At 37.2% G+C, this 26,242-nt stretch overlaps 9 protein-coding genes across 9 annotated transcripts; 5 read left to right on the forward strand and 4 right to left on the reverse strand.

Moving 5' to 3' along the window:
• Window positions 1-2,738: 2,738 nt before the first annotated feature.
• MONOS_3281 (uncharacterized protein) lies at window positions 2,739-3,605 on the reverse strand (the record flags this gene model as incomplete). Its single annotated transcript, XM_067873270.1, has 1 exon — window positions 2,739-3,605. One exon carries the CDS (start codon window positions 3,603-3,605, stop codon window positions 2,739-2,741), a length of 867 nt encoding a protein of 288 aa, XP_067723009.1.
• A 4,256-nt stretch (window positions 3,606-7,861) lies between these two features.
• Window positions 7,862-9,084, forward strand: MONOS_3280 (uncharacterized protein; the record flags this gene model as incomplete). The annotated part of the gene is made up of 2 exons (XM_067873269.1): window positions 7,862-8,459; window positions 8,630-9,084. The coding sequence occupies 2 exons, from the start codon at window positions 7,862-7,864 to the stop codon at window positions 9,082-9,084; spliced, it is 1,053 nt and encodes a 350-aa protein (XP_067723010.1).
• A 2,283-nt stretch (window positions 9,085-11,367) lies between these two features.
• Window positions 11,368-11,915, forward strand: MONOS_3279 (uncharacterized protein; the record flags this gene model as incomplete). Its single annotated transcript, XM_067873267.1, has 2 exons — window positions 11,368-11,439; window positions 11,619-11,915. The coding sequence occupies 2 exons, from the start codon at window positions 11,368-11,370 to the stop codon at window positions 11,913-11,915; spliced, it is 369 nt and encodes a 122-aa protein (XP_067723011.1).
• Window positions 11,916-12,019: 104 nt separating this feature from the next.
• Window positions 12,020-12,631, forward strand: MONOS_3278 (uncharacterized protein; the record flags this gene model as incomplete). The annotated part of the gene is made up of 1 exon (XM_067873266.1): window positions 12,020-12,631. One exon carries the CDS (start codon window positions 12,020-12,022, stop codon window positions 12,629-12,631), a length of 612 nt encoding a protein of 203 aa, XP_067723012.1.
• A 17-nt stretch (window positions 12,632-12,648) lies between these two features.
• MONOS_3277 (uncharacterized protein) lies at window positions 12,649-13,143 on the forward strand (the record flags this gene model as incomplete). The annotated part of the gene is made up of 1 exon (XM_067873265.1): window positions 12,649-13,143. The coding sequence occupies one exon, from the start codon at window positions 12,649-12,651 to the stop codon at window positions 13,141-13,143; it is 495 nt and encodes a 164-aa protein (XP_067723013.1).
• Window positions 13,144-16,180: 3,037 nt separating this feature from the next.
• On the reverse strand, window positions 16,181-16,486 carry MONOS_17960 (uncharacterized protein; the record flags this gene model as incomplete). Its single annotated transcript, XM_067870933.1, has 2 exons — window positions 16,181-16,410; window positions 16,462-16,486. The coding sequence occupies 2 exons, from the start codon at window positions 16,484-16,486 to the stop codon at window positions 16,181-16,183; spliced, it is 255 nt and encodes an 84-aa protein (XP_067723014.1).
• A 617-nt stretch (window positions 16,487-17,103) lies between these two features.
• MONOS_3276 (uncharacterized protein) lies at window positions 17,104-17,885 on the forward strand (the record flags this gene model as incomplete). Its single annotated transcript, XM_067873264.1, has 2 exons — window positions 17,104-17,408; window positions 17,636-17,885. The coding sequence occupies 2 exons, from the start codon at window positions 17,104-17,106 to the stop codon at window positions 17,883-17,885; spliced, it is 555 nt and encodes a 184-aa protein (XP_067723015.1).
• Window positions 17,886-24,774: 6,889 nt separating this feature from the next.
• Window positions 24,775-25,450, reverse strand: MONOS_3275 (uncharacterized protein; the record flags this gene model as incomplete). The annotated part of the gene is made up of 2 exons (XM_067873263.1): window positions 24,775-24,956; window positions 25,252-25,450. The coding sequence occupies 2 exons, from the start codon at window positions 25,448-25,450 to the stop codon at window positions 24,775-24,777; spliced, it is 381 nt and encodes a 126-aa protein (XP_067723016.1).
• A 195-nt stretch (window positions 25,451-25,645) lies between these two features.
• MONOS_3274 (uncharacterized protein) lies at window positions 25,646-26,131 on the reverse strand (the record flags this gene model as incomplete). The annotated part of the gene is made up of 1 exon (XM_067873262.1): window positions 25,646-26,131. The coding sequence occupies one exon, from the start codon at window positions 26,129-26,131 to the stop codon at window positions 25,646-25,648; it is 486 nt and encodes a 161-aa protein (XP_067723017.1).
• Window positions 26,132-26,242: the final 111 nt, after the last annotated feature.

A 26,242-nucleotide genomic window follows, 5' to 3' on the forward strand; every position in this document is an offset into this window, starting at 1 on the left:
TCTTTTCTTTATTTTTTCAATCTTCTTCATTTCTTTTCAGTTTCATGCTCTTTACCAGTTCTTCCATCTCTTTTATTGCTTCTCTCTCAAAATATAGCTCATTCATTATTCTCCCTTTTCATCTCCTTCTTTGCTTTCTAAATTAAAACTAAATAGATGATGAGAAATGTGATGATTCTGTTCTTTTCAACAGAAAATGAAGCTAAGAAGGAGAAGGAGAGGCAAGTTCCAAGGATATGGATTATCGATATAAAAATTCTTTTCATAAAGAACACGAAAGAAAACATTAAATTAATTAATATAAAATTATTTTTATTTGTTGAAAATTCAATGTTAATAACTTTCTATTTTTTTCATTTGATCTATCCCATTAATATTTTCAAACAGTCATTGTTTTTTATTAGATGAATTGTGAAATAAAAAAAAATTTCAAAATTATTGGGTTATTTTGAAATTACCCAATAATTTTGAAATTGTCTATGGAAATCTTGAAATTTTTGGGGAATTTTGCAACAACTCAGGTGGACAAATTTTTCCGTGAAAAAATATATTATGCATATACATGAAGTTATTCAAATCATATTCATGAAAAATATTCTGTTGTTTTTTATTGTTATTAATTAAAGAAAAATTTTTAAACAGAACTATTTCGAAATAATTAACAACTTATCGAAATCAGCTTTGGAATACTATTTTGTTCTTTTCAAAGACATTATTATGAAAGTTTGAAGGTTTCCATTGCATTTTTTTTCAGATGAATGATAAAGGCCATATTTTCTAAAAAATCGCCAAGGATCAAAATATTTTCAAATTAGAGAAAACAATGAAACACTCAGCGGACATTATTTATCTCGAATATTCAAAATTTCACAAATGAGAAAGAATATCTTGAAAAACTTCAGGATCCAAAAAAAATGACTCTTGAAAGTCAATTTTGATGTTATTTTTGGATCAATTTGAAAATTGATTATCTGGTGAAATAAGATTTGTTGCATTTTATCATTAAAGTTTCTGATCTAAACATTTGAGGTGCAATGTGTTTCGCAAGTTTTAACGTTGAAAAATTATCCAGATTTGAAATAACTTATTCTTTCTTTTTCGCTGTCTTTCTTTGTTTGAGCAATTAAAATGAAAAACATTTATCATTAAGGTGAAGCAGAATTGAATAATATTCAAATTCAATGAAAAATAAAATGGATGCAAAAGAAAGTTAATCCATTTCATTGTGCGAATGGATTGGTTGCACATCGCAACGAGGAGGCGCACTTCATGGACATGATAATTCAGATGCTTTTCTGTATGTTAAAAATTCGTCATTCACTAAATGCAATGCATCTTCTATGGAGGTGGAGGAATATATGCAATGAATGTTGCTGAATGTTCTGTGTAAAATTCCATATTAAAGAACTGTTCTTGTGAAGCTACAACAAATAATGGAGGAGGAGGCATTCAGTTTGAAAGTATTTTTGTTCAATCAATAGTTGAAGATTGTTTGTTTCAAAAATGTTCTTTGGGAAACGATGGAGGAGCAATTGATCTTCGCCCAACGATGACGAAAAGATAAAAAAAATTGCATTGTTAATTTTTTATTTGTATTTTGCTAAGCAAATCATTCAACTTTATCATCTGGGGGAGCAATTATACATTGGGATGAATCAATTCAAAATTCATTCTCAAATTGTTTGTTCTGCAATTGTTATTCAATGCACGGAGGAGGAGCTGCTTCACAGTTAAAAAATGCAAATAATTGTGGAATATTGTTTTATTACCGTTTTTCCCGCAATAACTCATGCGTGAAAGGTGGGCATGACATTTTTCTTCAAGACTCTTCGCCAAACGACATTCATCCAAGCTGTTATTCAAACAGATAAACAGAAAACAAAGTGAGCACAAACTTGTGTTCAATCATTGACAGAAGCGAATGACTTAATAATGTTGGAGGAAGAACCAGATTTGTTTTTTCAACTGCAGCACAACCAAATTCCAAAGGCACTTTTTCATGTGGAATCAATGAAAGCTATCCGTGAAACACTTTCACCCGTTGTTTGACTTAACTTATTCCTGACTATGTGACGGATGCAGAGATACTCGCATGAACGATAACAGAGACAAGAAATGTGGACTGCAGTCCCAACACTTACACAATATATGGACAATGTGATATGAGAACAGCAATCCAAACAAAATTTAAAGCATCAAGCTTATCTCTATTTTCAGTCTCGACAGGTACATTGACTGTTAGGAACTTTGTTCTTTTGCACAACTCAGCTCATGCTAATAATAGCGGTTCAAAGATATTTGCGATTTCTGGAGCAGGAGAGCTGAAAAAAAGAGCGTTGAACATCTCATCTGGAAGCTGACACTCCACAATAATGTCAGTTTCCACAAAGTTGACTATTTTTTTTTTATCAAGAATTATTAATGGAAAATGTTAACTGAGCAAGGATCACAAAAATATTTCATTATAAACATCTTCTTTTCAATTAAGGTTTCATTTGCGCGTTTTGAATTTGCCATTAACGGGATTTCGAGAATAATTAGGAATGTGCAAGATGATAATGAGAAAAGAAAGAGATAGACGCAAATGCATGGGAACAAGGTTAAGTGGATGAAGATTGAGTTTTTGTTCTTTGAGCATCTACCTTCTCTAGTGCTCGCGCTGCTGTCCGCGCTGCAAGCTCCACCGAAGGCTCGTACGCAACAAACCCCACAACCATCGCGATGAGATGCCCACTCAGCTAGAACAGAACACTGCACTTCCCATCAAAATCAAACGTGATGTTGTGCTCTCGGCAGTTCGAAAAGAACTGTCCGTGCGGCACACGCGACAGCTCCGGCTGGTAGAACGGCTGCACGATCACAAAGCTGCATGTCGCCTCCGGAGAGAGACAGGCACACGCATGTGCAGAGGCGCTGGCTGGTCCACACGCCGCCTGAGGAGACACTCTCTCCACACCTGCCACCTGGCGCGGAGAGGCCGACCTGTGTGCCCCGCTCGAACAGCCCTGAGGCCGAGCACAGGCAGAATGCGCTGAATCAGAGGACGGAGCACGCACATGCAAAGCGGCTGTGCCACGGCGGCGCGGAAGGAGGTAGTTTCCAGACGCAATCTCGATGCACCCCTGCAGCATATACGACATCCACCTGAACGCCGACGACGCTGCCAGCGGGCCCACCGAAAGATCCACCGCACACATCCGCAGCGACTCCCACTCGTCCACAAACACACAATACGAAACACTAAACACCCCAATCATCCCTTTCCCGTGGCACACTTGCCCAATCGCATACGTCGCATCCCGCAGAGCAATCGACGGCACACTTTCCTGCGGCACAACCTCCTCTATCGCAACAAACTCGTCCATCCTCTCTCTCTGCCTGTCCGAGCTCAAATGCAACGTCACTCCATCCGATGCCAAACACCCACCCCCACCCACACCCACACCCCCTTCTCTTCTCTTCTCTCTTCTCCCAAACAGCCTCTCCCCAATGAACGTGATGCTCATCGTCCCGTCCAGCTGTATCATCCCTTCCACAACTGGCTTCTCCACGATCAGCTCTCGCTCTGTACACTGCTCCATCAGCTCCTCTTTCACCATCACCATTATAAGATTGCACCTCCATCCCCCATTCGCTCATTCTCCTTCAACAATCGCATGCTTCAGATTCACAGGAACACTCAGCAGAAATTTTTCGTCCAGTGATTGGACATCATCATCATCATTTTCATCGGCTGCATCATCATAACGCTTTCTTTTATATCACCTGAGCATTGGAAAAAATAAAGATTATTTTCATTAATTTCTTCTTCTTCTTCATCTGTATCTTCTTCTACTACTGCTTCTTCTTCTTCTTCTTCAATCTCTTTCTTATTCGCATTAACTCCTATTTTTCTTTATTGTTGTTCAAACTTCTTTCAAACATTTGCAATCGTCATGTACTTCCTCAACTTTATTCCCCTCATATTTCCGAAATAGTGAGCACTCAGCTGCTTCTCACTCCTCATCTCATCAAATGAATTTGTTATTTGTCCATTTCGAACAATATCGTTACGCCCTGACTACCAGCAAAAAATGAAAATGAAAATACATAAAAAATTCTTTGATGAACACAAACAAATAATAAAGTTCATTATTCACCTCTTTATGTTGGTATAATGGAAGCTCATGCTTCTACACGCATTCCAGCAATTAGAATAATCGACTTTCACTTCCATCAGAAAAACACAGTTGCAATCTGATCGGACTCATCACTGCAAAAAACTTATCTATTCCAGCCACCACATTTTGAATACATGGAATATTTACTCTTTGGGTTCTTGTGTCACTTTTGTTGAATTTTGCTTCATTTTGTCGTTTCCATAACAGATTTGGAGTAGATTAAATAAAGGCACAACTCGATGCATCGTGGCAGAATGGATATGCAAATGAGATTGAGGCAACCAGCTGTATTTATTGTGCTTGTGGAAGGATTTTAGTGGTTGGGGAGAAGCAGGGTTTTGAAGGGGACTGGAGAGTGTGAGGTTTTTTTTATTTTGGGGAGAGAGAGAGAGAGATATTTTTGTGAGGTTTTGTTGTGGAAATTGATGTGAGGGAGATGGATTGGCATAAGATTTGGAAGGGCTTTTTTTGAGATTTTTACCGGAATGAGGAGTGGGAATTGCGTTTATTATAGGAGAAATGGAATTTGATGTGGAGGAGATGGAGCGAGGCGGGGCAACAGAAGAAAAAAAAATGTGTGGGGCAAAAAGAACATATTTATTGGAGGGGAAGATATTGGGGGAAAGAAGGAGGGCAGTGGAAGAAATGGAAAAGGGATGTTATTTTTTTTTCCAAAAAACAGAGAGAAGGAGGAGGCATATGGGGCGGAGCAAAGAGAAGAGATTTTGTGGATGTATGTTTGATAAGAAAGAGAAGTGGGGTTGAAGAAAAAAAAAGTGAAGAAAAATATTCTTCACATTTTTATATAATTTATTTTGTGAACCGTTTGGACGCGCCTCTCATTTGCAGGGCAAGCGTTGGAGGCTAAAGCGGAGGAAGGCGGGAAGAAGGAACATCAGCGCTGGCACTTTGCATTGGGGGTGTGGAGGCAGAGGAAGATGAGGAGTTGACTATGGGAGGTGCTTTCCAATGGAAAGAGACAGAAAAAGGATGGAGGTTTTTATTTTTTTTTTTATTTTTGGTTGGAAGAAGGGCAATGGGAGATGGGGAGACAGGGGTTGTGATATTCGGTGGAGTGGTATTGTTGTTGTTTTGAGGGGAAATGGAGAGAAGAAGAGGGCAATACAGCGAAAAGGGATGGGAAGGGATTCTTCAGATGGAATCTTCTTCTTTGCCAGTTTTTTATAGAATGGAGTTTGTGGAGGTTATTTGAGTTTTGGAAGAATACAGAATAGCGCATTAAATTTTTTTGGAAGGCAGAAAGGAGGTGATAATATTTTCATTGAAATTAACAAGAGAGATGGATCAAAATAGTATTAAAGATTAAAGGAAATGATATATATAGAAGAAGAATAAGAGGAAAACGAAGAAATCACAAAATTAAGCCTGTGTGACATGACAAATCAAAAAAGTTGTGTCAGTCAAAACTGATCGCATGGACCCATTAAACTTTTAAAATATCCATTATTGATCAATTCTCAATTTGGTATTTATCATTTTCATATTAATAGGTTATTGAATAAGAAAGTTTGTGATTTTATTTAAATGATTCTTGAAGCCATTATTTATATTTTTTCACAAATTTTGAAGCTTTTTTTATTCGATGATTAAATGCTTGATCAGAAAATATTGAGTTACTCAAGTTGAATAAACGCTTATAGAAATCAAAATATTCTATATTATTTACAAATAGAAAGAGTTGATGTATTTGTAAGCTCGTTTTTCGAGAATGCTATTATTCGATAAACAAATGAAATGTATTTTGTATAATTACAAACTGATTACGTTCTTTAGAATTTATTGAAAATGATCTGTTCAAGAGATTCACAACGAAATGTTCATTCATTGGTATTCAGAAACATTCAACTTGAAAATATAAGCCAACATTTCATAACAGGAGTGGATTAATTTCAAAAAAATAGGTTGATGAATAATATGTTACAGCAATTGTTAAAACGAATATTAAAAAATAGACTTTATAAGTAGTACAACTGAGAAAAGCATTGCAATGTCTGGAAACAACAGGGAAGGAACCTTTTACTCAGTAGAATTGGTCTATCCATTGAACGCATTTGCATTCAGATTAACAAGATCAACTTTCTCTGTAGAAGGAAGCAAAATTGTGCTTGATTGTGAAATAACACTGATGTTAATTGATGGCGATCCTTCATTTTCATTATCAACCACATTTTTGGCACAGAAGAAGTTAACGTTGCAGAATATGAAAATTATCTTTTTTCTTAATCATCCAACTTGACGAAAAGCATCATCAATAAATCCCTTCCATTTGTGTCTGAAATTTTGGTACAAATTTTATTGGATTCTTTAAACGGTTTTGATTGAAGTTATCCAATGAATGCCATTCTTGTTGTTCTTTTCGAACGTGAACTTGAATCAATTATTTTTCTGGAATGATTATCAGGCAATTAATACGTAGAAAAGTTGATTTGCAATCAGGCTATAAAATTCAATATTAAAGCACGAAAATTTTCTTTCAAAGACAAAAAGCACTGTGCCCGCAGCCTTCTATTTGGTAAAAATTGTTTCGTCGAATTTTTAATACAAAAACAACGTTTCTTTTTTAAAAGAGATGTGTATGTGAGATGCCACTCAATCGATACACAAATAGTTGATGAGCAATTCTTGCTGGATTTCAGATTGCCATTTGTGAAGAAGCTGGCAATATGGGGCTGCACAACAGATACCTTTCTGGATGAAGAAGATCTTCTGCTGAGGGTTGTGAAATATCAGAGCGAGACGATATTTGTCTCAGCTATCGCAGACAACCACACGGACAACAATGTGAAGTGTTCAGCGCGTCATGCCACTTATTGAGCTTTAGGGTGCAGTCGATCGTTCCGTCTCAATAATCTCAGCTGTTGGTATCACTCCAGACAGCCATCTGCGCGCCATGCAGCGCAACCAGCATGAACATCCGCTCTCGAGTTCCCGTCCTCTGCGCTCGTCCACTCAACTCTTCCATTCAGCGCTACCCTGTAATCATCGTAAACACTGCAAACGTCCTTATCGAATGTCTCTTCTTTTTCATCAGTTCATCCTTTTCGCACACTTGCAATTCTGTTACGTCATGCCAATTAAGTTCTCTTGAATTTCTCTGTCCAGTTTGTTTTCTCTTCCACCTCGCAAGCTGCACATTAAGTTCTCCACAACTTCTTCCTGCTCGCAGTTGAAGGTTGCTCCTTGAATGGCAACTTGTTCTCCGTCCTTCACCTCACGTTCACTCTTCTGCTTTTCCTCCTTTCCACTGCAGAATACTTCGCGCCTGCATATATTAACCTCCAGCTCCTCCAGCTATCAGTCATCTACTTCAAGTTACGCAAGTTCTGGAGCTCTATGGTGCACGGATTGGGTGCGGAGCATCTGGTGTTTTCGCAGGACATCATCCTCAGCCTCTCCTCCACAACAGCACAAGGCATCGACTTTTCTATCTTCTCTTTCCGCATCTGCACAAACACACACGCCAGCACCAACACCAGCACCAGCGCCTCCTTCGACTCGTCTGTGCTTTTTGTGCCTTTCCCACCTGAGCAAATTTCCCTTCTAAACTGCAAGTGCTTGTATCATAATCTATCCTCAAGCAGCGAAGCAGTGAACAGACACTGAAAGGGAGCGCTGTGAGCGTGAGGAATGTTCCAGAACTCTCGCTTGTTGTGTGATTTATTGAGAGAACTCATAAAAAAATGCTCTTCGAAATAGCACTGAGACAGCTGAAACAACATCTCCTCGTTCATATATGCAACACAACAGCAGCCATCATCTATCTCAATTTGGAAAGCCCGTCTGATGGAGCGCTGTCTGTCTCGGGAGGAACTGTTCGTATCGGAGATGCAAAGTTTGTGAGCAACAGCCCTTCAGCCAGCAGCTATCAGTCTGCCCTCCGGAACATCGCCTGCTCCGATGGGGCTTCGCTGACACTGGCGAGCTTGAAAGGGGGAGACGGAGCGAAAGACAACACCTCCCTGTGGATACTGGACAGCGAACGCACACTTGCTGGCATCCCCTTCCACAGGCTGTCTCCATTCTTCATTTCAACACTCCATTCCGCTTTCGAGGTGGTAAACGAAGCAGAGACAATGAGCGAGATCACGATAAGATTCAAGGGAGAGCTCCTTTTCCCTTGCAATCAATCGTTCCGGCTGGCAACAACGACCGGAACAGAGGAATTGCTTCATCGGTTCGAGTTTGATGCAAAAGGGCTTGCCTCGGAAAAGGAGACCTTTGGTGTTATACAAGGGAGCATTCTTCGAGAGGTACTAGAAGAGGCAGAGGTGTCCGTGTGTCTGCTCTTTGGCAATGCAGAATCTCCTAACTCAACTCAGCCTTCATTTTGAAGAATGCAAGTGAAGCAAAGGGAAATGGAAATGATAAAGTTGTTGAAGGAGGAAAAGAAGGAAAATCATTATGGTTATTGATAATTGCTATCATATTTGTTGTTCTGTTTTTGATAGTTTTTGTTGTGTCTATTATCCTGGCTGTTCGATGGAGAAAACAAAAGAGACGGGCTGAAGATCTGAGAGAGATTGTGAATGATAATATTAGAAAAGATCCGAAACTAATTGAGATGGTGACGATGGAGATGTCACCAGAGGAGCAGTGGAGGAGAGCAGAAAGAGAGGCTGAGAAGAATAATGAAGAGAGGATCAAGAAGAGGGTATATGCGAAAAGCCTTCAGCATTCAGAATCATCAGAGCATCTTCTCTCTGAAAGTGGATCAACAGAATATATCCTTGGAAGAGATTCAGACAAGATTCCAGAATGGATGCTGGAGAAGGCTGATGAGAAAGAAGAAGAAGAGACAAGAAAGAGAACGCCATCACCATCAATATCTTCGACATGTTCAATTGATTCAGAAACAACTTTTGTTCTGCGAGAGATCTGTGTCCAACCACATCAGTTAAGTTGAACTTTATTGATCTAATGGACTGTTTAACTGCATATGAAAAACTGATTACTGACTTTTGAGTTTTTCAGTTCATGCTGCTGGACGGATTAAGAAAAAGGAGAGGGATATTGGTATTTGTAATTATTATACGCATAAATGATTAAAAGAATAAGTATAGATTTGCATTCGTTACATATAATTTAATATTTTTATTCATCATCAATAAATATTTATTTAATAAGTGCAAGTATCAAAAGGAAGTAACTGTTTTATATAATTCAAAGTAATACATGTTTAGAGAAATTTAGAAAAAATATACAACTTTTTATAAAGATTTCTTAAAGTTTATTAAAAATTTTTCATATGTGTAACATTGTAAATAACAAATGTTGAACAGTGTTCAAAATGATAACAGCAACAATCAAGAAGAAATGTGTTTATGTATCAGTTCTTCATGTCTTCGACTCTTCGAAAAAACTGAAAATAATGATCAACATAAAGAATTCATGAGAATAGAAAGAAATTGAAAAAAATTCTAAAGAATTGAAAAATAAAAATACAAAATTCAACCAAAAAATTACGATATTTTACAAAAAAGTCATTCAAAACTGCATAAATCCAATTCAGCAATCAAACAAAATATATTTCATTTGTTCAGATCATTTAGTGACAAATGAAATTTTTCCTTATAAATAAACAAAATACATTAGCTTTTCGATTTCAGCTTGAATTAAGGAGTGCTATGAAAAATGATAAAATGACAGATCTGACTTGTCAGTGACAGATCTGACAAGTGACAAAACCACTATATATTTTTTTGATCTATTTGTCACTCGTAAAAAATGCTATCTGAATTAGTTAAAATTTCTTTAAAAAGTTGAATAAAATAAAATACAATGTCATAAAAATATTCTTTTCCGAATAAAACAAAAAAATTTTCAATTTTTGATATTTTCACGAAATTTTGCTGAGTGACAAAAAAAATGACAAATCGAAAAAGTCATGTCTGTCATTTTTGTAAATTTTCATGTTTTTCATGTCATGTCACACAGGATTACACAAAATTTACAGTTATCGATATCATTGACAACCTTAATAGCGTTGCATAATTACAGCTAATTATCAGTATCTAAATTGTTTTTCTTTAAAACTTATATGACTTTTTAACAAGAAATGGAAACATTCCACCCCTCCCCTCCCCTCCCAGGAAATATTCATTACTGAAAAAAATCAACATTAGAACCATTTTTGGATAATAGGTGGTGCTCTTCATTCATTTTTGATGAATTCTTTATGTTTCACAATAATGAAAAATTTCACAAATATCTTAGCAATATTTTTTTTATATGTTAATTGTTGACAATCATTTGTTGTTAAAAAACATTTCAATAATCGTTTTAAATTTAACAATTATATTTTTTTTATTAACGATTGTCACAAAAAACGAAAAATGATATATTTCGCATTAATTGTTGTTAAATGTTCTTAAAATTGAACAAAACATATTAAATAAAATTTGTGATAAATAAACTGCGAAATGTGAATGCAGCTATTTTCAAAAGAAAAATGAAGATCTTCCCACAATTTTTATAAAACTTAAAATTTGTTGGTGAAACTTAAAATAACTACCTTATTTTCTATTTTTCTGGAAAATTTCAAAATTTCTTGATAATTTCAAAATAACATGCACGAATTTCAAAAATTTTTCAAAAATTTCACAATTACACAAAAATTGTGCAATTCATCTATTATTTCATTTTTTCTCTATTGAACAAGTTACACATTTTTCCATTCTTGTTTTTGTTGTGTTAATTATATGGGGGAAAATACGGACTTTCAAGCTTTTTTTGCACAAGGCATTAAAAAATTGCTTCAATCATTTCTTTATAACGCTCACTCAGATTTCAAAATAAATATGATTTTCACATCCGAAAACAGATGTCGTTGAAATAAAAACTTTAAATTTTCCAACATTTCGCGAATGTCAAAAAATGGACCCATTTTTATTTTGTTTTTTGATATAAAAAAGTCAATAAAAAGTGCATAATATTTCTTCGAAAATACCTAAAGTCAAATATATTTCCCCATATGAGAGATACAAACACGTTTTATGTTTATTTTTTTCAAATTTTTTTCAAACGTATGAAGTCCATTTGAGTTTTTGCTTTTGCACAGGTTATTTCGAGCATTGAAGTGTGTGCTAACTTAGATAACTTCAAATCGATTATCAATTTTCAAAAGTGCACTGTTTTTTTGTAAATTGTATTTTTTGTTTTAATGAAAAATGTAATAATCAATTTAACAATGTGTTCAATGATGATATCGAAGCTCATGATAATTTTGACACCAAAGCCTTTCTCAAATTCTCATATATTCGTATGTTAAATAATTAACTTATTTATTTTTTGTATCTTTCCTAAAAAAGAAAAAACGAAAAAAGAATAAATTTGAAGACAAGGAGGATTTTGACAGCAGATCTTCCGTTGAACGCTTCTTCATAAAGCAACATCAACAATGGAGCATCAAGTCCGTGTTCTTCGATATTCTCTCTTCAGAACAGCTACAAAATCGAAGTTGTTGGATGCACGTTCCAAACACTCAGCTCAGAAGGATGCAAAAAGGAAGGAGCGATGACTTTTGAGCTGAAAGTGGCAGATGGACAGCTGAAGATGAGCAATGTTGGGGTGACGAACAGCATCTGCAGCAGTTCTGAAGGATGTGGCGGAGGAATCTATTTGACATGTGCAACAGACAACAATGACAGATATTCATTTTCAGAGATAAGTGTTGGAGGAAACAAGGCACATCAGGGACGAGACATGTTTATTGCAGCGAATGAAATGAGGAAGTGAGTTTATTATTTGTTGTTTGCGTTTGTTCGACTTTCAAAGGAAAAAGTGGGTTTTTGTATTTGAGCTGCTGCAATTCAATATATGGATTCTCTTTGGCTGATTTTATGTTTTCTGAGAATGAAGCATTTGTTGGAAGAAACATGTACATATTGAGCTCCGATTTGAATTCTTCAGTTGTCATTGAAAGGTTGATGTTTGATTGGACTGAATGGAAAAACACAACAGCTTTCTTTGGGGCAGATGGAGTGAACTTTACAGAAGGCATTTCTTTGGACAAGCTGCTGTTTGAGCACACAGACACTTCTGTTGTTGTGTTGCCGAGTGGAAGAGACATTCGCGGATGCGGATCAGAAAGGGAGCCTTGTCTGTCGTTTTGGGAAGGGATGAGGCATTTCAGAGAAGGAATTCAGTTCAGAGAAATAAAAATCAACACAAGTGTTGCCATTTCAGACGAGTTGGACCTTTCAAACAGTTCAATAAGCCCAGCTATTCCTTCTTCTCCGGCTATTCTTCTTCTTCCTCTTCTGATGAGCCTTCCTCAGATGAATGCACAATCAATGTTAGAAAAACAATTCATTCTCTTTCTGAGCCTTCTGAGGCTGTGCTCACAAACAAGCTCATGCTCACATTCACCTCCATCAACTTCTGTCTGCCTTCGTCTTTCGAAACACCACAAAAGGAACTTCTTTTCACTGAGACAGGAACAGCCACGCTAAACAAATGCTCCTTTGCGATGCAGACAACAGAAGAAGGCATTGCGTTTGTGCTTTTCCATGTTTCGTCTGGGACACTTTCGATTGAAGAGTCCAAAATGGTCGAGCTCTCCTTTGCGACATCGGCCATCCGGCTTGCTGCGCCGGCTGCACATTTTGTGGCAAGCGCGTTTTCTGTTGATGTTTTGAATTTTGCAGATGGATTGTTTATTTTTGTGGGCGATGCAGAAGAGAAGGGGGATGAGGAATCAGTCTTATCAGGGAATGGCAAAGAAAAGAAAGCAAGCAAAGAAGCGAGCGAAATCAAACTGGAGAATCTTCAGTGGCATCTCATCCGTGGCACAAATGCAAAGGCATCGATCATTTCTTATGAGAGCGCGCTGTCTGTGGAGCTGACGATGGACAACTCGACATTCAGCGACTGCAACAGCGAGTCTCAGCTGGGAGGGGCGTTTTGTGTGTGGATGAAGGAAAGCTCAGACTGTTCGACTTGCTGTTGGGAAAATGAGGGATGAATACAGGAAAATCTGTTTTCTTTTGTGACATGTGCGTGTTCAACAAGTGAAGGAAGAGGAGGCGCAATTGTGTTAAACTGCCTGAACGATACAGAAGATTCAGATGCTCCGTCATTGGAGAAAGCGAAGGCGCGTATGGTTAAATTTCAACTGATTCAGTTTTCTTTGAACAGAGCGAGTGTGGGGAAGGATTTTTTCATTGTCTGCCGATCGATTGCTGAGCAGATCAACGAGGTGCTGTTTGTGATGGACTTCAGTGAGTTGGCCTTTGACAGAGAAAATGCCATCTTCGGGATGGACAAAGAAAACGAGGGGCCAATTGATTTGGTGCCATTTATTGTGTTCTACAAGTCAGAGCAAGTATTTGTGTCAGGAGAGAAAGGGAAGAACGAGAAGGACTGCGGGCGAAGGGAAGACACGTGTGAGACGCTGAGCGAGGCTGTGCGGCATCTGAACGACGAGCCGTACCAGAACGTGCTGGTGGTGAAGAAGGCAGCTGTTTCAGCAGAGACAGCCATTTCATCAGCGACTGTGCAGACAGTCGGAGTCAGCCTAGCTGTTTTTGAGTTCAACTCCGAAATCGCTCAGATGGATGGAAGTGCCGATTGTGTGTCTTCGTCTGAGGAGTGCAGTATTTAGGGGATGGACATCGTCTTCGGCCCCAGCTTCGCTTCGGCGCATCGCTCTGTCTTTGGAGTGAGGAGCGGAAATCTGATGCTGGGCGAATGCACAATCACGTTAGAAGAGTCAGTGTTGTTTTTAAACACCATTATTTGTATCAAGTGTAATTGTTGATGGTTAAATAATGTTACTCACTCTGTGATCATCTTGCAAAAATCAATGGAACAGCCATCAGCAGAAGCGTTTGGTGAAAAGTGATTTGTTTGTTTTTCTTTTGCTTTGACTTCATCTTAATTTTTTTCATCTTTGTATTCTTCGTTATCTTTGTTAAAGCAAAAAGCAGGTGAATCATTAATTGAGATTTTCTCAAACTCCACTGCAGCATTGATTGAAGTTAACTTCAAAGAGCTGTCTTTATTTGTTGTGTCTGCTGTTTCCTCTCAGTCACCAAATTCATTATCAGTGCAAGTCATTCCTCTTTCATATCGCGCACTGAAGCAAATACTTGATCGCTTTAATTTTCTGGATAACTTCCATAAATTTATTTCATTGAATTCAGTTTGCAAATTTTGTCAGAAGATCAAATAGTTCGCAATAGCAGTTTGTCCAAGAAAGCTTTCAAATAATGTTTTTCATATCCTAAACTTTGGAAAAGAATATTTCTAAATAAAATGAAAACGCAAAGATTTTATTTGTTTTGAATTCCAACAGTCAAAAATTATGATGTGAAAATTTCTCAAAAAGTTTTTAGCAAACGATGATAAAATAATACTATTTAATTCCTTGTTGCGAGATAATAAAGCTCCAAGCCTTCATGAATAAAATTAAATAAAAATAGGAAAGTTTGAAAATATTAATGGGATAGATCAAATGAAAAAATAGAAAGTTATTAACATTGCATTTTCAACGAATAAAAATAATTTTAAATAGGCCTTTGCGACAAGCCGACATTTCCCGAAGGACCTCGACAAGTCGACCGACAAGACAGTTACAAAATTTTGAATTTTTTGTTTTATATTTTTTATTGAAAAACTCCTTTTTTTTTAATTCTATTAATTTTTTCAATCAAAATAACAAACAATATTTGATATGAAACTATTTTTTTATCTAATAATTTTCACAAAAAATTACCAAAAATGCTATTAAAATGGGTCATCGACAGATCTTTGTCGAGATCAGTCAATCGACAAAGATCTGTCTGTCGAAAGATCAGTCGGTAGAATAGATCAATCTGTCGTATGTGTCTATTTCTTTTGACTTTTTTTCATAACGGGAATTATTTCTATAACGATTCAATGACGAAAACAATTTTTGATTTTGAATAAAAGGATCATTGAATCAATAGAAATAAAAAGTTTTTCATGTTTTATATTATGTCACAATTAGTCCATTCCTATTTTTGTTATATATTCCATCTGTTTTTATGTATTACCGAAAAGAATGGAAATATTTGAACAAAGTTTTTTTTAGTGTTCCATAATAATAATATGCTTTGAATTTTGCGAACAAACACGATATTTTTGGTTATAGACGAGGAAGACAAAAGAAAGGTGTGATAAATATCTTTGTTATAATATTTATATACGATTAACAGGAAAAGTTACGAAATGGAATTGATTCTGATAACGATGAAGAATGAAAATAATTTGTGATAATCAAAACAGAACAAATGCGGCTTCAAAAGGAATAATTTCTCATCCGAGCAGAAATTGAAAGAAGAAGCGATATCACCGAGATAAGTAGTGTTCAATTATTAAACAGGAAATAAGAGAAAGAGAAAGAAGCTGCAAAGGATTAAGAAAAAGAAAGAAGAGCAGGAGCTGAAAACTGAAGGAATAAAAAATATAATTGGAAATTGTCTTTCAGCTGTCTTTCTTCTTCTCTTTCTCTTCCTCTTCATATATATCTTCAAGCAGCACATCATTTCAAGTGCTTCAACAGATAAGAGAATGAAACAATTTCAATCAAAGATTTCTAAGAAATACCCTCTTCTCAATCCGCCTGTAGATTATGATCCAACATCTAATTCATCTTTTTCCACATCGTTTGAATCAGTATATGGTTTTGAAGAAAAGAAAAGAGAAAGAAGAAAAGATAAATGCGAAAGTGCAGAAGAAGAAGAAAATGATGAAGAAGATTAAGTAAATGCTTCATCTGCCCAAAAGCGATGGAATTGTTAGAAGAAAGAAGCCAAACTGACGTTGAATACAAAGCCAATTTTTGGATATTATTTGGATGGTATGAAAGCTATTTTATCTTGTCATTATTATTGTTCATTTCATTTTTTAATTGTGTTCAATATATTTTCATTCTATTTATTTTCATATAATCTTTCTTAATAATCTCCTCTTAACTTCTCAGGGATTCTCAACCAATTTGTCTTTGATCCCACCCACGGCGCCTCAAAAAGTGGCATTCAAACTCCTCCTCCGAAGATAATCGAGTCGAAAAAGGAGAGTTTGAATGCTTCGACTTCTTCTTCCACAAAACTGCTGATGACAAGTTCAGGCATTCCGTGGCTGTCTCTCAAAGAATACGACCCAAACGCAGAGAAATCGACAAACCCTTCAAAAACTGCTTTGTCTTCTCCCATCCCATTCACAGCTGATGAAGCCACCTTCCCCTTTTCTGTGTTAACACCTTCCACTGCCCTCTTTATGAAGGAAGACAACCCACCTCCTCCTCACCCTCTCACACCAGAATATCTCTGCACAACTCCCATTGAAATACCAGAATCTAAATCTTCAGCTCAATTTTTTCAATCACTCATCTTCTTCGAATTGATTTCGCCGGAAAGCCAGTTTCCACATCTTCCTGTTTGGGTGAAGACTCCTTTTCTGTTCGTGAGAAGAGCAACGAAAAGAACAAAAGCGGAAAAACAGTCAGAGACAGAAAGCCGGAGGAAGATGGCGCACTTGTTCCGCTTTTTCAGAAGCAAAAGCAGTCCATTCAGATGATAGTGGTTTTTTGAAAAGTGTAATCTTTCATGTTTGGATTCTTTTTTTATAACTTTTTTGCCTTTTAATATTATTTATTTCCTTTTTATTGTTTCCTTTCCTCATTTCATATCCAGCCACCTCCCTCTACCGATCCCATCTACATTGCCCCTCCTCCTCTCACGCAGCTTCCCCTTGTTCCCATCGCCCCTCTTCCCAAAGTTCTTCTCAGAAGCACCCGAACTGACGAGCCAGAAGATCACCTCTGCAGCGAATTAACCTTCACTTTCTTTTCTTTCACTCAAAAATGGCCGAGTGAAAAGACGTTGAGAAGCATTCTGACAGCGCAAGAGTAACACAAAAGCCTGTGCAGCTAACTCGAACAGCAGAAATGATATCCTTTATGAATGAATTGAGTGATTATCCGTTGGTTTTAGATGAACTTTCTTCTTCTCATCTGGTGGAGATGCCAAAAATGTCTTTCTTCTCCTTCCAAATGTTTGCGCTGTCTCGCTGTTACACTCCACCTGGCTATGTGGAGACAGAAGTGGAGAGGAAAAAGAGGGCGATTCTGAGAGAGAAGAGAGAGAGAGAGATGGAAAGGAGAATCACACAAGAGATGAAAATTATGGAAAGAATGCATTGGAAAGAGGGAGAGGAAGAAGAAGAGATAAAAGAAATAATGTTCAAGTTAGAGATAAAGGCTTGGTTTATCACAACACTTCGTATCAGAGCAATCAGCTTTCAATAACAGTTTCAATGCAGTATCCACTTCTGTTTTCGTTTCCTTCCCAGGTTTCACTTTTCACTTTATCTTCATCATTATCACATCCACCGCAATCCTTTCATTCTCGTTTTCATCCTTCTTCTTTGCGGTCCTTTAATTATTTTCTGACTGAAATGTGACTGAAACAAATTAAACCGAATGTTTCTAGGCCACTGTCTCCCGAACGAGAGCATCGGACTTTAGAGAATCTTCTTTATCCTTCAGTCTTTGATGGGAGATCTTTCATCGTTCATCATAAACATCTGCTGAACAGTGCACACGTTGGCCACTGCGAAGATACATCAAATTGTGATGGGCACGTGAGGAACAGGAGTGACATGACTGAGCTGATGAATGTTCGTCTTCGTCCTCATTCAGATGTTCACACATCATTCACGTCGAAAGTTGTTTCATTATAAAAGATAAGACTTCCTACGCCTTTTCTGTTCTATCTTTTTAACATATCAGATTACTATTTAATGACCAAAGGACAAATAAATTATGTTAAAAGCAGTTGATCTGTTGGACAGCAATACTGTTTTGTACTAAATGCTAAAGCATGCCAGCTCTGTTTTTGCTTTTCTTTCTGTTCCCAGAACTCTTTTCGATTTTCATCTTTTATTTGTTTTATTCGCTAATAGCTTGTTCAATTCATTGAAACCATCTCTTCAATTAGCCACCTCCACATCTTCTTCTTCGTCAAGTGCTTGTCCAGCAGTTAAACCTTCTTCATTTTCTTCGTTGAAAAAGTCACACTTTTTCATTAATCCAGCTGCAGCTTCTCATCTTCCTATTGCCTTTTCAATGTTCAAATACAGTTCAAAAGTTGACATCTGGATTTTATCGATTGGCAACGTTTTAGAAAGATCATTTCAGGACGTGAAAGAACAGGATTAGACTGCATGGAATGAATGCAGATAACACAGCAATATTTCTTTTTTCAATATTAACAAAGTTGGCGAACTGTATCAAGATTGTATCATGAATTTGATGGTTTCCTTTAATATTGAATTTATATAATTAATTATATTTGATTATGGCTTTTGTGTGTTTTATTTTTCATCTTCAAAATAAAAAATATGTGTTGTTTTCTTTTTTTGAAATTTTTGTTTTTCAATTTTCGTGATTGACGCTTCAGAAGTATCAAATTCTCAAAAAGTCAAATCTTTATTTCTCGTTCATGAAAATAAAAATTCTTTTTAACATAAAGTCAAAAAAATTTTTTTGGTAAAAATCATTAAATATTAATTTTCATTTTTATGAAATTATGTGATATTGAATTGAATCCAAAAAAAAAAAAAAAAAAAAAAAAAAAAAAAACTCGACACTGGTTGATCCTTTCGACCGACATAGGTTTCCAAGAATTTCCTTGTCGCAAAGGTCTAATTTTAAATTAATTAATTTAATGTTTTCTTTCGTGTTCTTTATGTAAAGAATTTTTTATCGATAATCCATATCCTTGGAACATGCCAAAAGGATCAGCCAAATAATACTCAATTTAATTTATTTTGAATAATAAGTACAGATATCGCAAAAAAATACCGGATATCGCACAAAATACAGGACAAGATCGATATCTCAATAACCGCAAGAAGAAAAATTCTGTCAATTTTCCTTAAAATCCAAATTATCAATAGATGAATTGTGAAATAATAAATTATTTCAAGATAAATATTTATTTCAAGATTCATATGGGTTATTTCAAGTTTATTCACTTATTTCAAAATAACCAAGTTATTTTCAGTATGACTGACTTATTTTTATTGTTCAAAACCACAATGATTTTTTTAATGTGACTATTCAATTTAATTAAAATTTTCATATATTCAAATTTCAATGTCTCAGTTATGAATAAGAACAATATTTGTGAAAGCAATGTTTCAAAGGTGTGAAATTGGAATTAAAAATCTGAATTAACATGAAATTCGAATAGCTTCATTGGAGTTTATTTATTAAATGTAATGATGATTATATAAATTTTTGCAATCATTCAAGCGCAAGCCAAACGGAAAATAGAGAAAATGTCGAAAGATACATTAATTTCTTTCATTTATTGTCACCCAAAAAATCTTCTAAATGATCTCTTAAAATCAACAGTTCAATTTTGCAATTTATAAAGCTCAAAGCCCTTTTTTATTACTATGATTGCTGAAAAAGTGAACTGGTCATTTGAAGTTTATTAAAATTATGTGCAATTTGCTTTTGATTAATTAAAAGTGTGTATTCGATGTCAATGCTCAATTACCACATTATTTTAAACTGCAGCGAGATGGCACATATGAACAAACAAAGTTAAATGCTTGCATATTCATTGATCTGAATGCAATGTGCAATAATTTGGTTATCTATCGTATTTTTATAAATTATTTTCTTTATTTTCAGATTTGGAAACCTGAATGTATTGGACATGAAAATGGAAAAGGGGAGAATGCGTGTGTTTTTGACTGTAGTTTCACTTCATGTTCACTTACAAGCACTGGAGGTGGAGGCATGTGTTGTGCAAATATTCCAATCACACAATTCAAAATGAGGATCATTCAGTTAATTTCATGTTTAGCACGACAAGAGGGAGGGGGCTTGAGATTGCATCCAAACAGACAAACAGCTCCTGATGATGGATACTATTGTTATTTCCTTTTCTTCCACGAGTGCAAATGCTCTGCAGCCACTCCATATGTGCGTGATGTGATGTATCATGATTACCACAGTGTATATTTATCACAAAATAATCCGTTCTATGAATGTTGCACGACAAACGCAGATGACCAGAGAGTGTGCTACGGATATAATTATGCAATTGCAAGCGCTTGGTCATATAACCAAACATCGAAAAAGGAGTGACTGAAGAGAGGGATTCTCAACCGATTTGTGGCAGTAAGCGGAGGTGGTGAAGAGGATTTTTGTGGAATTGATGAATCAAGTGCATGCAGAACCATTGGTGTTGCAGTCAGTCGATGCGTGATGCAGTTGAGCTTGTCAGTCACGCTGATGGAATGGGATCACACAAGCGAGACGACAACAATTGATATTGGAGAAAAGAAGATTTCAGTCATTGGGAAAGGAAGAACGGAGAGTTAGATTGGAACAGGAGCACTTTCATCAACTGGAGCTCTGTTCAGTGTGTCAACAGGTCATCTTGGTTTATTGCACATGAAAGTTGATTGTAACTCAAGTGCAAATCCTTCTTCACCGAGTGTGGTTGTGGCGTCTGATGGGAATGTGTCACTCTCATTGGAGGATGTTGTGATCACCACGAGTAAAACAGGAAACTATGTGGGTGATTTTTTTTGATATCATAAAAAATTACGAAGGTTGATCAAAATATTTTTTCATTAAGGGTTTGGTTAATAAGAAAATATTTCTGAAAAATTTTGCGAAAATATGCATTAATATATTATTATAATAATTAATTTGTTGATATTTAATATATTTAAATTGTTTTTATTACAAATTTTGAAAAAAACATAATAAAAAACTATTCAAAATATTTCGAAAATTTTATAAACATAAAAACGCAAAAGTTCACATGTTTGAAAACATGAAAACAATTAAAACAATATCCTATTAATTACTTTTAAGAATGAAATTAGTTTTATGATGTTAATGGAAAGAAATTCAAAAATTGCTGTTGAAGATCCAAAAACGTTTGTCGAAAACAAACAATTTTAAAAGCAAAGAGATAAAAATTTGATAGAAAGCTAGATATTTATCTAATAAACAACACTTTGTTGTTAATTATTGTTAAAAAACATTAATTCTAAAAATTACTTTTTTTATTAATTGATCAAATTTTGAAAAAAAAACAAAAGTGAAAATTTAAAAGAAAAATTTTGCGAAGTTAAAAATTTATTTCTTAAAACGCTTCCGCCCCTCAACCATCCTCATTTCTTCTTCCTCCTCTTCCTCAAATATTCTCATTTTTCATCTTTTTCTTTTTGGCATCGCATTCTATTGCTTCAACGACTCCAAAGATCTCACATTCTCTGTGTTATCTGTTCTTCTCTGTTTCTTATCCTTCTTTTATCTATGCCAACTCAGTTGAAATTCCTGACAGAGATCCTTCTGCTTTTTAGTCGAGAAAGAAGTTAGCAAGTTTGTGGTTAAACAACGAATCTTCAGCAGAATGCTTTTTTCCTTCCTCTTCCAACATTTCTTGCTCCTGACGCAAATGTTGAGTCAGCCAGAGTATTATCCTCCGTAGCTGAGCATCGAACCGGAAACATTGTATGTTCCACCTCTATAAATGCATTTTTTTTCTTATTCTCCCGAAAATTGAACAAAGCAATGTGAATCTGTTGTTTCGTCTCTGGCGCTATTTTGAAGGCTATTGTTTTACCTGTTAAGTCAGCATGGATATCTTTCTTCATTGTTCCAGCATTCATGCCCAAAACAATGAGTCCCTCTTTTTTCTCGACTTCACCTATCCTTCTCTTGCTACAAACACCTCCATCTGTAGCTCCGACTCCTCATAGTCCGGCCTTGACCTCGATGTGGATATCTTCTTCCTCCTCTTCATCACCTTCTACCGCGCTTTCCATATATTCGTTATCCAGGACACTTGCTCCTCTGCCCTCCAGCGCTGCTCCTTGCTTGCGCCCTGCGCCTTCCTCTCCATAGCCTATCTCCACATCTTCCACCAGGGTTGCCTTTCCTTCATCCGAATCGTATCTGTCTCGTTAAGTCTTGTTCATGTTCGCATCACAACCATTTTCTCGTTGTTGTTGTCGTTTTTTTTCAATACCTGCATGTACTCCAGCCACCACTTCTCCTTCCATTCCTCTTTCATATTCGCCTGCACCTAAGTCTTCGACCTCCTCGACTGATCGCTTGCTGTGTCCTCCTCCCTCTTATTCTTCCCCGAACATCATATCGACCTCAACTTTCCTCTCATTTGTTCTTGCCAAGGCAACCTTCGCCTTTCCAACATATCTGTCCATTCCCTCCACCTCACCTGCCCTGTTTTTCATCTTCCCGCTTCCTCTCTCTTTCTATGCCACGCCAACCTCTTCACCCTAAGTGCAGCCTCGCATGTGCTCCTGTTCGACGATGGTTCCAGCTGCTTCCTCGATCATCTCATTACCACGAATGTGGAAACCAAATGATTCAGCGTGTCATTTTCATCTTTTTGTTTTTTAAAAGTCAATAAGCTTCTTCAGCATGATGTACTCCTTCTTCACCACCGTTTTTTTCGACCAGCTCAGAGGCGAACAACTGTGTGCATGTCGACCGCTGCTTGTTCACCTGCAACAGATCAGCCCGTCCACTGCGCACTCCCTGGCACTTCCAAGTGGCTTCCCAACCACGGATAAGCTCTTCGAAGCATCACCTTTTAAATCCCTTCCCTGAAGTTTGTTGCTGTGCTTAAGGACACTCATGAAAAAGAAGCAGCAGACGGAATGATTCAGATAAATAACAATTGATTATTTCTCCGTTTTAGCGTTCTTTTTCTTCTCGTTGAAGTCTTCTCTTCCAACTTCTCTCCTCTTCCATATTAAACTTTTTTCTTTTTAAATCTCTTCAATTATTTTAATCCGATTTCCATTCGTAATATTCAGTCTTTAATAAATTTATCTTTCTTTTTATCTTCATTCTCTTCGTTCACCAAACAATCATCTTCTCATCTTCAACCCGTTTCTTTTCATCATAAATTCCATTCTTTTTTTTTCGGTTATTATCACTTATGAAGATGCAAAAATGAAGAAATACGATCGGAAGAAGAAGAAAAAGAAGAAGTGGTAGTAGAAGAAGAGAAAGAGGAAGAAGAAGAAGAAGAAGAAGAAGAAGAATTAATCGAAGAAAATAGAGGAGCCGGGGCAGAAGGGGCATCAGAAGGTGGAGGAAGAAGACGAAGAGAAGATTTAGAGGAGAAAGTGAGAGAACGAGTAATACGAGAAGAATTTTAGAAGAAGAAGAAGAAGAAGAAGGAAGAAGAAGAAGATTATGAATTAGATTGTAGCTGTGACAAAAGCAGAACAAGGAGGATAGTTGCAGGTGAAGATGAAAGAGCATCCTTTAACAAATGAGAAAGAATTCGAGAAAGTTGACTTCGCATCGTCGAATTATTAGGAACTGTTCCAGATGGCTGGGAGAAAAGAAAGAGAAGGAGATGTTCGTTGATAACTCTGAAGTGAAAGAGAATGAGTCGAAGGAAAAGGGAGGGAAACTGAAGATGGAGAATTTTTTTATGTGAATGGCGGAGAAGAGGAAGAAGGAGAAGGAGATTGCGAAAGAGAAGAGAAAAGTGACTGAGAGGAGGTGATGCTTGTCATCAGCTGATGTGGAAGAATAACTGAGAATTAGTCTATCTTTATCTGATAGGAAAGTTCTCCTCCTTTTCCACTTGCTGTTCCTGACGCATTTATCGCATTGCCAACAGAAGTTGTATTAGCTCCATCAACAGCAGCGTTTGAAGATCCATTCATGTTTTGTTAATTTGTTGAAACATTCAATACCAATGAAGTCGACTGAGGCTCAGATGTTTGCTGAACGGAAGCAAAAGCGGAAGGTGTGGCTTGTTGTGATAACGCAGCACCAACGGCCTTTAACCGCTGAATGAGAAAGGAAGAAATGGACACCGAAGGAGAAGAAGAATGTTTCTGGTTTTGGTGCATCTCGAATATGGCTGATATTTTGTGGAACAAGACATCCTTCACCATCAGCCTGTGAGCAGCGGTTGCAACAGCAGTGAGTGCAGTGCGCATGGCCAGCAGACAAAGCAGCAGGCGATTGGACTAGGCGGCAGAAGGGCTAATGGGCTGAGTGGAGAATGAGATGATAGCAGGTGTTGTGATGGAGGATGACATGGACTGAGAAATAGAAAAAGAAGTGACACAGGAGCTGAATAAAGAAGGGATGGAGAACACGAAAGATGAAGTGAAAGATGCTGAAAGCAGCTTTGAAGGCAGAGTGCGGACGATTGAAGTTAGAGGATAAGAAAGCATGAGAGGGCACGCATTGACAAGAAGCACTCATGAAAACTTTAGAGAAGACAGAATCGAATGCTTCTTTCCTTTCTGTGGATGCTCAGTGCGCATCGGAACAACCTGAAAAGATGGATTTGTCAGTTCGAGCTGAGTTTCTCCGATGGATGGGACATATGCCGTTCATTGAGGAGGAACTAAAATTATATTTTCTGAGGCAGACGGTAATATTTACTTGTCTTTGATAAAGACAGACGAAGCAAACAGAAGCGGGTCTGCAAATAATCGTGTTGACTGCAAATGTTTCATTGTCAATTGAATCTGAAGAGATGCCATTACCATTATCTCTATTGATCTTTTTATGCACTTCAAACTCGTTGCTGTAGGTTCACCTCTCTTCGCAAAACAACTCCGCCGTGCCATTTGCAGCGTCCCTTCCTTCCACAGTGCCCTTCCTTCTCCTCTCCACAAACTCATCTACTTTCTCATGCTCATCACCAGTTGTGTATCTTTCACTGCATCTTCTTCCCCCAAACTGAACAGCCTCGTGCAACACAGCAGATTCAGAAACTAGTTCGCATCATTCACCGATATTTCCATTGTTACACCTGCGTGAGATGATGGAATCGTAGAAGGCTTTAGAAGATGCTGAAATTTGAGTTGATTCAAAAAATGGGACAGCGCCTTTCCGAGTGAGTGGAGCAAAGTGGCGCCTTCTTTCTACCCAACCTGCTGCATCGACCACAAAACAGTGTTTCCAGCCCTGTCTTCAGTCTGCCTTTCCTCCCAAACAGAATGATAATCCCAAAGTCATCCACTCCTCCACCATTACATCCTCCTCCATTGGAATTAATATAAGCGTAACCTGTCTGGCTAGGTAAACTCGCCGAAGAAGAAGAAGAAGAAGAAGACGCATTTACAAACTCGTTCACCGCAGCTATTCTGAGGTGTGTCTGCGTTGATCTGCCGAGTGCTGCTCTGATATCAGACAAGACAGGATGAATTCGTGACACTGAAACAGCAGCCAAACTGTGATTGCTGTGTCTTCTGTGCGGGTTCTGCATGGCTTCTCTGCATCCGTCTGAGCCAATTGCGTTCTCGTCTTCTTCTGTCTCTCTATTTTCCTTCGTGGGCTTGGCTGAAGGAAAGGTGAACTGCAGAGGAATCGGACTGAGCTCTCCGCTGCCGATGGTCGGAGTGGGTGAGAAAGAAACACGGGACTTCTTCTGATTGCTCTTTTGGGATGTTGATGAAAGCATCTATGGCTGTTTGTGGGGGAAGCGCAGGGCAGGGCGTGCGTATGAGTCTTCTTCTCTTTCTGTCGTCTTGTCTGTCTCATCGGCATTTGATGTGTCAGCAGATCGTGATATATCGAAATAATCTTCATCATCGCTAACGTAACTATCATCGCTATCGCCATTCTCGCTATCTTCTTCTGCTTCTTCTGAGTCTGCTGCACCTGCTCCGTTCATTCTCTCTCTCCTCTCTTCATTCCGCTTCAAATAATACACATTCTTCCATTTCCCTCTCGGCCACATCTTTCTTTTTGGTGTCTTTTCCCTTCTTTCCTCTTCCTGAACAAGATTAGTCGGTAGCAGAAGGTCAGCTGGCTTGATTGTCGGAATGATCCTTCCATGTGTCAGTTTCAGTGTGTTCTCCTTCAGCATCGTGATTGCCTCCTTCTTCTGTCTCTCTTTCATCTCAGCTGCTTTGAATGTTGTTTCGACTGAGCTGTTTTCTCTCATTTTTGCAGAGTTGAATGTGACTGTTGTGTCATATTCAAAAACAGATCTGAACTTTTTCTGTATCTGGCGGTTGGCTTGTATGCTTGTCAAAGATATTTTTGCACTGAGAAT

The sequence above is a fragment of the Monocercomonoides exilis genome (genome assembly GCF_001643675.1).
Source record: "Monocercomonoides exilis strain PA203 chromosome Unknown scaffold39-1025343, whole genome shotgun sequence".
NCBI lineage: Eukaryota > Preaxostyla > Oxymonadida > Polymastigidae > Monocercomonoides > Monocercomonoides exilis.